Raw genomic sequence first — 10598 nt, 5'->3', positions numbered from 1 at the left:
ACAGGACGAGGCTGAGACTGGGCGAGGAAGTTCGCCGAGTCTCAGATGAGGCGGCTGGGCATAATCTCTTAGCGGAGAAGCTGAGACGTTCCAGCAACGTGGAGCCAACAGGAGAGGTCTTAAGAAGGGACAGGACCAGGTGACTAAAATCAAGCTTGATCGCTCTACCCAACAGGCAGGTCCACTAAGGTGAGAGGCGGGGCAGACATGACAATAGTTTTCCAAATGTACCGTTTTGACTAACTTAAATCTTTGGTTTAGTGTGGATGATAGGCCAAAACATATAAAAATACATTCGTTTTAGCAGATACCCGCCTACGTGTGGACAAGGCCTGAAAGAGTCAGTACCTCATCATCCACAAGCTTAAGAGCACATCACTGGTCTGTAGTGAGGGGATTTAAAGGACCATACCATGAAAAACCAACTTTTTGAGCTTTTAAGTGTATTTTAATGTTCAACCCTCACTATATAGAACCCCAAAGTGTTATCTTGATTCATTCATGCATTTCTGAGTAATCCTCCATAAACTGTGCTCTTAGCAGCAGGCCCTCCATACCCACGAAAACGAGCTGGCCCTTATGATCAGATGTCACAGAGTGAGACCCCTTTCAGAAAGAGTCTGCTCTGATAGCTCCACCCCCAGGCTTACACCAACACCTAATTTCTCCACTGAGCTAATGATGATCAGCAAAAAACTTTCATTTCAGATGCAGAATATCGTATATCTTCCAGTTGTGTCCTGTCTTGAATGAATTCCAGCTCTAATAGTTTGTTACTTTAGATGCGGGATTCCTTTAAGACCCCGCACTGGGCACAGTCGTGCAGACGTCGAGTGCATTTTTGTTGTGAAGCTGTGTAGCAATGGCTGGGCTTATGTAGCATGCTACGATGCCTTCTGACGTGTTTTCACTTCTCAAAGGATGAGAAATTAAAGAAAAACTGCGAGTCCACTATAATCAGGAATACATTCCAAGACTCAGACCTCCCAAGGCCATAAATTACCTCTGTGAAGATTTTATTAAGACATTTGAGAATCTGGCCTCTCTTGGATGCTAAGAGGGCCAAATGAGGCCTTGAGCCCTAAAAGGTCTGTTACCTCCCAAGCCCTATTTCTTGATAAGGAAACCACTGGACAACTCCTATGAAGGATTTAGGGAAACAGAGATTTATCCTAAAAGGTCTTCAAAGAATCCTTTCTGTCCCACTCACTGAAGGATTGATTGCAGACCTCATTGGAATGCAAGGTTTATGATTTTACGACTCCGTGGACCAAAGGAGGACCCAGGAACTCAGCTCAGAACAAGCTGAGATGAACCCATCCATCCATCCATTTTCCTGACCGCTGTGTCCCTTTCGGGGTCGCGGGGGTGCCGGAGCCTAACCCGGCTACTGAAGGGTGAAGGCGGGGTACACCCTGGACAGGTCGCCAGTCTGTCACAGTGAGATGAACCTTTGAATTTAAATTTCTTTTATTCACAAATAAAGATTCTAAACATCTGTTCTGTTATTTGTGGTGTTGAATGTGAATGACTTGACATGAAAATGACTGAACTTTATTCACAGATTTCAACAGGAAGCAGACAAAACTTCCACTCTAATCCTTGTTGTTCATGAATATGTGATTTGTATCTGAATATGAGTTTAGACAACATTTAATCATGTATTGATAAACTGCAAGTTAAGAGTTAATGATATGGAATACAATTCATGCTTTGATTTAATCCTCTTTATTTGACAATTAAGAAACATTAGAATTACATGTAGTTGATCTTTTTCTATGATAAATCTCTTCATAGTTGAATGTTTATTCATTAAGAGTTTGAATGTTGATTTTTAAACTTTGTTTAAGCTAAACTCATTCTGATTTAAACTTTATGCAAACTTGTTTTATCACAAAATTATTTCATGATTGTTTTGTTTTCACATCACTATACTTTCACCATGAATACACTGATGATCGCACACATCTTTGAATCCTCAGAACATTTAAGAGAAATAACTTTTATTTTTCTTAAATAGTTTAAACTGTTTTGATAGAAACATGAAACTGTTAGATCCACTGGAGACGTGTGCCTGCAGCCATTCGCTGAAATCAAGGCCTCCTCTGAGGTCAAAAGGTCGATGCACACTCTTAGTTCACATCAGTTCAGTTGGAGTTGGAGTTTGTGTTTTGAGCAGAGAACAGCTCTAGGAAGAAGAAGGAAACTTCTTCCAATCTTTTTGGTCTTGTTTTTATTTCAACTTACCCCACGTAACTAAGTTTGTGCCAAGACCGTTTTACTTTATCTTTTTGGTAACTGTCGTGTATTTTCCTTTTAACTCTTTTGAAGCTCATCACCATTTGTGCTTCTTATTATTGAAACTGATTGAACGATCCGCTTTGAGACTAAACTCCAGTGAACTTTAAATCCAGTACACTTTTTCGACGACCATCCACTCTTTTGGCTGTGCAAACCCAGATGACCACCAGAACTTCAGCCCATCCGGTCGTAAGCTCCAGAAGAGTCTTCGATCGCTCTCCTACACCCTGCGCCAAAGCTGCTGCTGCTTTCTTCATCTCATCGGCCTCAGGAGAAACACCTTTGTCTGGTGAGCTTTGTCTGAAAGTCCAGTCCAAGTCCAGCTTCGAGCCACCGTGGTGAGGAGACCCTCTCAGCAAAACTGTTGCGGTTTGATGTGGTCATAACAGAAATTTGATTTATCCAGACTAGTGTCTTGAACAGTTTAACGTCATTGTTTTCTTTAGATTACAATTTTTCTCTTAAACCGTCCACCGACACACATTCATACACACACACACACACTACATTGATTTTCTTTGTTTATTTTGTATATATTTTCATGCTTATCTCTTAATAAATATCAAAAAGGCAGTCGTTGTCCATCTTGTTCTTTCTTTGTGATACGGTCCCTTCAGATGAGAATTTACTTCCTGAAGTGTTGAGATTGATTTATAAGATTACTCTTTAATCAATTTTAAAGCTAAAATTGATAAACTTTCATCATTGAGTAATTTTTCCTTCCTTTCGGAAGGTGGTGCCCCTTTACGAGACACAGTCAAATTCTTCATTGAACTTGACCCTTTCACGCTACACCTACTAAGGGCAGATATATGGTATGTGCATCAGTCTTTGAAAAAAACTGAAATTTATATTTGAAGAAAAAAACAAAGACATGCCGCTGGCTCTAGAATGAAATAATGAAATGGTCAGCAGCCACACGCAGCAGCAGGTGGAACCTCAGGAATCGAGTTGTTTTACATAAAGGTAAGACAAAACTAAAGAAAATAACTACTGTTAATATTTCATAAATTTGCTTCTCTTGTTCCAAGGGTAATATATGATCATATATATGGATATAGTTCACTCTGAAAGGCTTAAGAAAATCATGGTATGACCCCTTAAATATCCAGACTACCCTGGTTCTCTGCCATCTCCATCTTACCACATTTCAAATGTGGTTAACAGCGTCTTTGTTAGAGAAATTATTTTGGACTTTTGAAGTGGAGATGCATCAACTCAGTGGGAATTGCTTGCAAATACAGTTCATAAAAGCACACATGATCTGTGTAATTAATATTACATTGTTTTTTAAATGACTTGAAACATTAATAGTAGGACTTGTGACTCGACTTGAGACTTGTTGGTCTTGACTTGTGACTCGAATTGGGACTTGAGTGCTTTTGACTTGGAGCTTGATTCGGACTTGAGGACAAAGACTTGGGACTTGACTCGGAATTGCAAAATGATGACTTGGTCCCACCTCTGTTAAAAACAAGAAATACTAAGAAACCTTGGTTATGATGACATAGAACATGTATCAAAGTCAAAACCCGAGGGCCGGATCCGGTCCTCCGAGTAATTCTATCCAACCCTCCAGATCATTTTATTTTATTGTTATTATTGGCCCGATTTAATCTTGCTCTCAGTTCTAACTTGTATAATTTCGACAAGATATATCTATTTTTTTGAGAATAAAATATTGAAAGTTATTTAAGGTTTAAGTTGATTTATTCTGGAATAATATTCCTGCCTTTTTATTATTCAGAAGTATGTTAAAAAGTTACATTTTTAAAGTTTTAAAATTTGGCATTCTGCTGTTTTTTGGGCTATTTTGGAATTTACTTAGATTTTTCAGGCTGTTTTGGAGTTTAGCTAATATTTCAGCTACATGCTAGATGTTTTGATTTTAACTTTTTTAAAATGTGGTTTTAGAGAGAGTGGACTGCAGTGGTTAGCACTCTTGCCTCACAGCGAGAAGGCCCCGGTTCAAATCCCGGCTGGGGGATTTGGGACCTTTGCATGTTTGCATGTTCTCCCCGTGCATTCGTGGGTTTTCACCGGGGACTCCGGCTTCCTCCCACCGTCCAAAAACATGCTTCATAGGTTCATTGGTGACTCTAAATTGCCCTTAGGTGTGAATGTGAGAGTGGATGTGTGATTGAGGTCCTGAGATAGACTGGCGACCTGTCCAGGGTGAACCCCGCCTTCGCCCTTCAGTAGCCGGGTTAGGCTCTGCATGGCACCCCTGCAACCCCAAAAGGAACAAAGCGGCCAAGAAAATGAATGAATGAATGAGTTTTAGAGAGTTCAGTAAATGTTTGTTCTGTTTGGCCTGCGATCTAAGGTGTGTTTTGGATTTTGGCTCCTTGTGTGATTGAGTTTGATACCCCTGACCTAGATGATGCACCACAAATGAAGTAACTATTGTGTAGATGCAGGAAGTTAGTTTGCATTCATTTGTTGCATTCCTGTGTGTTTTTCGAGTTAGACTGTCATTTTTCCAGTTATTCAACACAACACACACAGTATATTTCTAAATGTGTATCTTTTTCCTGAAAGACATACAGTTGGTACTAAAGTAGTAACAAAAAACAAATTTTTTTAATTAAAAAAAAAAAAACCCGTTTTTGTCCATCTTCCGTGTTGTTTCTCTCTCATTTGAGGTCACTTACCAAAACGCTTCAAGCATTTGATCTGGCTCATCCATCAAGTTTTAGAACCCTTTCTATCTGCTTAAATCTAGCTCAGACATTCTCAGAATTGTGCAAATAAATACATTTATACATTTTTTTACTTTGAGAATTACTGAATTTAAATTTATATATGACTTTACTACCTTCTTAGAAATCCCAAAGTGCCTTACAGTCACAGTCCCATTCACCTACACACTCATACTTTCTCACACTGATTTTGGCTCTGCTGCCGAACCCTAACACCAATCTATGACAACCAAATTCAATGAGTGTTTTAGGCAAGAGCACTTCAATACATGAGTGAGCAAGGGGGGAACGACAACTACAATGTTCCATTCAGTCATCAACTGCTCTACCTCTGCACCATGCCCCCCCCCCCATTGCTTCAATCACTGGTGGCCTGTGGAAACTGCAAAATAATTAAAAAGAATCAGCTCCTAAAATAAACATTCTTTGACAATTTTCTAATTTCTATATTTTCTCTTAACTGAGCTACTTGTTTTGTTCAGGCTCCAGTATGTGCATCCAGACTAAACGGAAAGACTATTGTGGGCCTGGAAATATATGCATGATATGTACATGCACATATATCAGTGCAATCATCTAACTAGAGCCAGCCAATACATGTTATGGATGCACATAGACTCATCTACACAGTTTCATGACGGAAGCAAATGTGAAAAAAACAAGAAAACTAAGGGCTCTAAAGCAGGACCCTGTGGAACACCACTTCCTTTTATCGTGAAGATAAAGCTGCATTCAAAGGTCAGAGCATCTCTGTGATGCAACACTCATTGCTGCAGTGAAAGTAATGTTCATGACTGTGTGAAGGAAAGGAAAACCATGCTAGGTAGAAGGGGCGGGGCTAAGCTAAAGAAGTTGAGATGTGCGTCAGTCTTGCATGATGAATGAAAGAGGAAAGATGAAGCCGTTACTGATCAGCCTCCTTTTAGTTGTGTGTTTCTCTTTAAGTAAGTATAATTTAAATTACAACATTTTTTCAACATTTAACCCATATTTACTGTCTCTAAAAGTCTAATTTTGCTCTAGTTTTAGTGCTTTAACTACAGCTCCTGCTGGCGTTTCTGACATCCTGAGTGTTGATGTTTAAACCACATGAAAATCTGTTGTGTCTGTTTGCAGGTTTTTCCTCAAACTGGCACAAAGTCCCACAAACTGCAGACTTTGAAGTCTCTGAGAGAGAGACGGTGAACGCCAGCTGCTGCGTAGCAAAAAGCATTCAAAGAGGACGAGTGAAATGGTTTAAAAATAAAACAAAAATTGCTGAAGCTGTGATTTACCTTAAAGATAAACATGTCAAATGTCTTAATTCAACCTTATCAAACTTCTCTAGTAAGAGTTGGGACATTTACTCATGTAAAGTTTTTATTGAGATACCAGTTTTGACTGAACTTGAAGGAAACGTAACGTTCATCAGAGGAAACGCCACAGAGGAGCAGAGAGACGCACCGACAGGAGGTTGGTGACAAACCCTAACATCACATCAAACGTTTTCTATCTGGATAAACACATTTATAGTTAAAACTTAGAGGTTTGTTGACAGTCGATATCTTCTGTATAAGTATTCAGAGATCAAAGTTAATTATTATTTGTATTATGTTCGTATTTGATTTTATGTTTTTATGTTTTTTTGGGATCTAGATAAGGAAGAACCTCCACCAAGAAAACTTTCATTCACCATCATAGCTGCTCTGGCCGTGGCGTTGCCATTGATCCTGATCACCACCATCTGTTTCTGCTGGATGCAAAAGAGAAGAGGTATTGAAAAAAGGTACACAACTGTTTGCAGTCATGTATTTTGAAATAAAAAATATAAGGTTCAAAATGATGAATCTTGAAAATGATCCATCAAACACCAACCAAACAAAGGAATTAATTACAATACTTGATATTACATTATGTAACACTCTCTAAAAGAAGTGTAAAGATTGATCGAGTTCATTGATGAATTGATTTCATCTCATGTTTTTCATGTTTATTTTCAAATACAGGAAAAAATATTCATCAATATTTGTTCCATTCATGGTGATGCCAAATTAAGTGGAGTCCTGGATTCAATGATACGTTATGAATTAGTGCTGTGAAGGGGTTAAGGATTAATCTATTTGTCACTTAACTGTAATACCACAAAAATATTGTTTTTTTTTTCAATTAATTACACAGACAAGGCATGAAAGGAGGTCATATGAAATGTGCTCTCCCGAAAATGTTTGAGAAATGATAATTTTATTAAACTGGAAATTTAATAAAATTATCCTCAAGGTACCACCTTTATGATGAAGGTAAAATATTACTCATTAATGATCAGCTGCTACCTCTAATCAATAAAGTAATAATCTTCTCATCAAATGGTCTGTAGGTCCGGCTCCAGATCCGTCCCAAAAGGGTGGTTAATCCCATGGAGGCGAGGTCTACACCCAGGTGTAGAAGTGAAGGCGGGTTCTCACCAGAACCCTGCTGGTTCTGCTCACTTCAGTCTCTTAACTTCTGGGGTGGTTGAACGATTTCTCTATTCCGTTTTGTGACCAAAACGTTTAAATTGTAAAGCTGGCCGAACAATGAAACTTATCAAATGGTCTCGGGTTAGAAATTAGTTTCAAAATAAAAGCATCAAGAATTGTAAAAATGTTGGAATTAGTCTATGAAATTAGCTGGAGACAAAAATGTTGAAAGAGAAAGAAAACGCGCAAAAAAGCTTAATCTTAAGACTTGAAGAACTTAGAGAAGAAGACGATTAGACGACTAGAAAACTACAAAAATGGGAATCTTGGAAATCTTAAAAATCATGTTTAACCATCGGGGGTCAGTCTGCCAGCTGCCCCCAACCTGTCCCCATTTCTCATACAAACGTGCATTTGGGTGAATGGGAGGGTGGTGCACTGCGGGGGTGGACTACTTGCCAGTGGACCCCCTCCTGTGGATGCTGGATTGGTTTGCTCCTTACCTCGGTTTTAATTACACATTAGACATGTAGGGCCGTTGGTGGGAGGGTGACGGGGCATTTCTGTGAGCAATCAGGAGATGTCCTGTCAATGCCGTACTCCCCAATTTTAACTGCACCCTTTAGTACACACACCTCTAGCACCACAAAATATACACTAACACGCACACACACACACACAAACATACATCACACAAGGAAGGTGGGACCTTCAGTCCCCTACCCCATCCCTGGCGGGGGTGCGGGGTCCCTCGGTCTGGTCGTCTAGTCTCTTGGGTGCTGGTCTCCTGGGCCCGGCAGTCTCCTCTCCACGCCAGGAGTGGGATCCCCGAGATTTAAGATCTAGAGCAGGGGATCAATCTACAGCGGAACCTGGGGGTGTCCAGGTCTCGGTGGTGAGGGTTCCAATCCTTTCTCACGAGAACTGGACCTCTTTAAAACTCCATCAGTGGGTCTGCCTGGTCGGGCCTTGTTAACATCACTCCTCCGGGACCTCCTCTTCTCTTGGGTGTCCTTCTCTTGGGGGGGTGACTATTTTTCTATTTACAAAGATTTTTTGGGCTATTTTAGAGTTTAGCTTATACTTCAGCTACATCCCAGCTCTTTTGGCTAATTTGGGCTTTTTTTTTCAGACTTTTTTTGAGGTAGCTTAATATTTACTTGCTAGTTGTTTTGGCCAATTTAGGCTTTTTTCAGTTTTTTATGAGATTTTTAACTTTAGCTATTTTTCTTCAGCTACATGCTAGCTGTTTTAGTTAGCCTGAGCTTTTTTTGTTTGTTTTTCAGACTAAATTAGCATTTAGCTAACATTTCAGCAATATTTCAGTGTTTTTAGCTTTCAACTTCAGCATTTTCAGTGATCAGTTGGGGTGGATATTTGTAAGATCCAATGGAATAAAGAAAAGCATTTTCAAGGGTATTTATTCCACAGAGTAAAAGATAAGAAATACATGCTGAAAGATGCACGGAGAAGAGTCTGCAGTTTATCTGCTTGTTAGGAGGGGTCATCACCTTTTATATATTAACACAAACAAACTCTAATCAGGAACTGAAGATAGTGACTTAAGGTTTCAGGTCTAAAAATGGACAAGGTGTTTTAATGAAGTCAAAATGTTCTGACATCATGATAGAACATTTTAGCAAGAAACAAACACATCCTGTAGCTTCTAACTGAGTACAAAGGTCGCTCACTAAATGTCATGGATGATACAAAGGAGGAAATGTATCATTTCCATCACAGCTTCAGCGTTTTTAGCTATCAATTTCAGCATCTTCAGCTATCAGCACTAGCATCTTCAGTGGCCAAACTCAGCTTATTGCATTCATACTAGCATTTTCACAGGTAATGCTGTATATCTAGTTCATAACTAAGTAAAAAAGTTACGGTTTTCAAGTTTTGTCAAACATCTTATGGATTACCGTTGCTTTAATCTCACTCAGGGGTGTGTCAGGATGACAGCTGCTCCGTGGTGTTTCTGCGTCTCTGTGACTGAGTTTAAAGGCTGTCCCGCATTAACCCGAGTGGAGAGAAATATAGGGGACCTTTTTTTATTATTATGATTATTATTATTATTGTCTCCGCGAAAATAAGTAAAATATCACAGTTCAAGAGACCCGGGCTGGCTGCCTGCACTTCCCCCCGCAGAGGCTCTCTTTCTCCCAGCATATAGAGCTTTTGAGTTCTGTGAGTTCAGGAGACTGATTGTTGTCAAGTGGAAATGTCCAAGTGGGTCCTATGAACAGCCTCCGACCTTAAGACCGAGTTTTCCTCTAGTATCTCCTGATAAAATGCTGCATTCATCTTGGAATCTATTTTGACCAAGTTTCCTGCGTCTTTGTAGCTCATACATCCCCAAACCATCAGTGATTCACCACCGTGTTTCACACTAGGAATAATTTTAATTTATCATAGTTCTTGTTGACTCATCTCCAAATGTCTATGGTTGTGGCCAAAAAAGTTGAATCTTGGTCTCATCACTCCAAATGACTTTGGTTCAGAGTTTGGAGGCTTGTGTCTGAGCTGATTGGCGTTTTGTGAGCCAGCTATTTGTGGCGTTTGAGCAAAAAAGGTTTCTTCTGGTGACTTGAACATGCACCCCATTTCTCGGGTGTGTCATTATTGTACATCTTGAAACATCCATATCAGTTCTGGATCACAGCTTTAGTTTTTGTGGGTGTTTCTGTCATGATCTAATGCTTCGGTTTTGTCATGTTCTGTTTTCCCCGTCAGGCCCACCATGTTCAGGTTAATCATCCACGGCTGCTTTCATTTAGTTAATCAACCTCAGTGTATTTAAGTGTCTGGTTTTCAGTTTCTCATTGTCAGGTCATCTGCTCTGTTCTGTCACTGGTTTGTTCTCCTGGTTTTGTCATGTTTGAGTTTATTTAGTAAATGTTTGCTTCTGCCACCAAATCTGGTCTCCTGCATTTGGGTCCCTGACAGCTTCCTTGCATCTGTAAACATGTTTGTGGTAGTTGTGACAAATTATTGTGAACAAGATTTGGTATCAACCTAATCCCCCACTTTCCACTTCTTGATTCAATGTAATATTATTTATATAGCCCAAAATCACAAAGGAATTTGCCTCAAAATATGAACAACAGTTAAAAACTAAGACTAAATTAAACTGGTTATCCCTGCCCTTAGACCCTCCCTCCCG

At 39.6% G+C, this 10598-nt stretch overlaps 1 protein-coding gene across 2 annotated transcripts in view; it reads left to right on the top strand.

Annotated features, from left to right (window-relative positions):
* Nucleotides 1–5793: 5793 nt before the first annotated feature.
* LOC112156246 overlaps nucleotides 5794–10598 on the top strand; it is a 5866-nt gene continuing 1061 nt past the window's right edge. The window contains exons 1-3 of one of the 2 annotated variants that reach the window (XR_004949702.1): nucleotides 5794–5947; nucleotides 6120–6455; nucleotides 6639–6768. Coding sequence is in view for 1 of the 2 variants with exons in the window: in XM_024288473.2 (XP_024144241.2) it covers nucleotides 5878–5947; nucleotides 6120–6455; nucleotides 6639–6755 (523 nt within the window). In the remaining variant the exon portion in view is untranslated. The remainder of the gene's footprint in view (nucleotides 5948–6119; nucleotides 6456–6638; nucleotides 6769–10598) is intronic. The other variant, XM_024288473.2, reaches the window with a different exon arrangement.

This window comes from Oryzias melastigma, linkage group LG18, assembly GCF_002922805.2.
Source record: "Oryzias melastigma strain HK-1 linkage group LG18, ASM292280v2, whole genome shotgun sequence".
Classification (NCBI taxonomy): Eukaryota; Metazoa; Chordata; class Actinopteri; order Beloniformes; family Adrianichthyidae; genus Oryzias; species Oryzias melastigma.
This window is presented reverse-complemented; position numbering and strand designations above follow the sequence as displayed.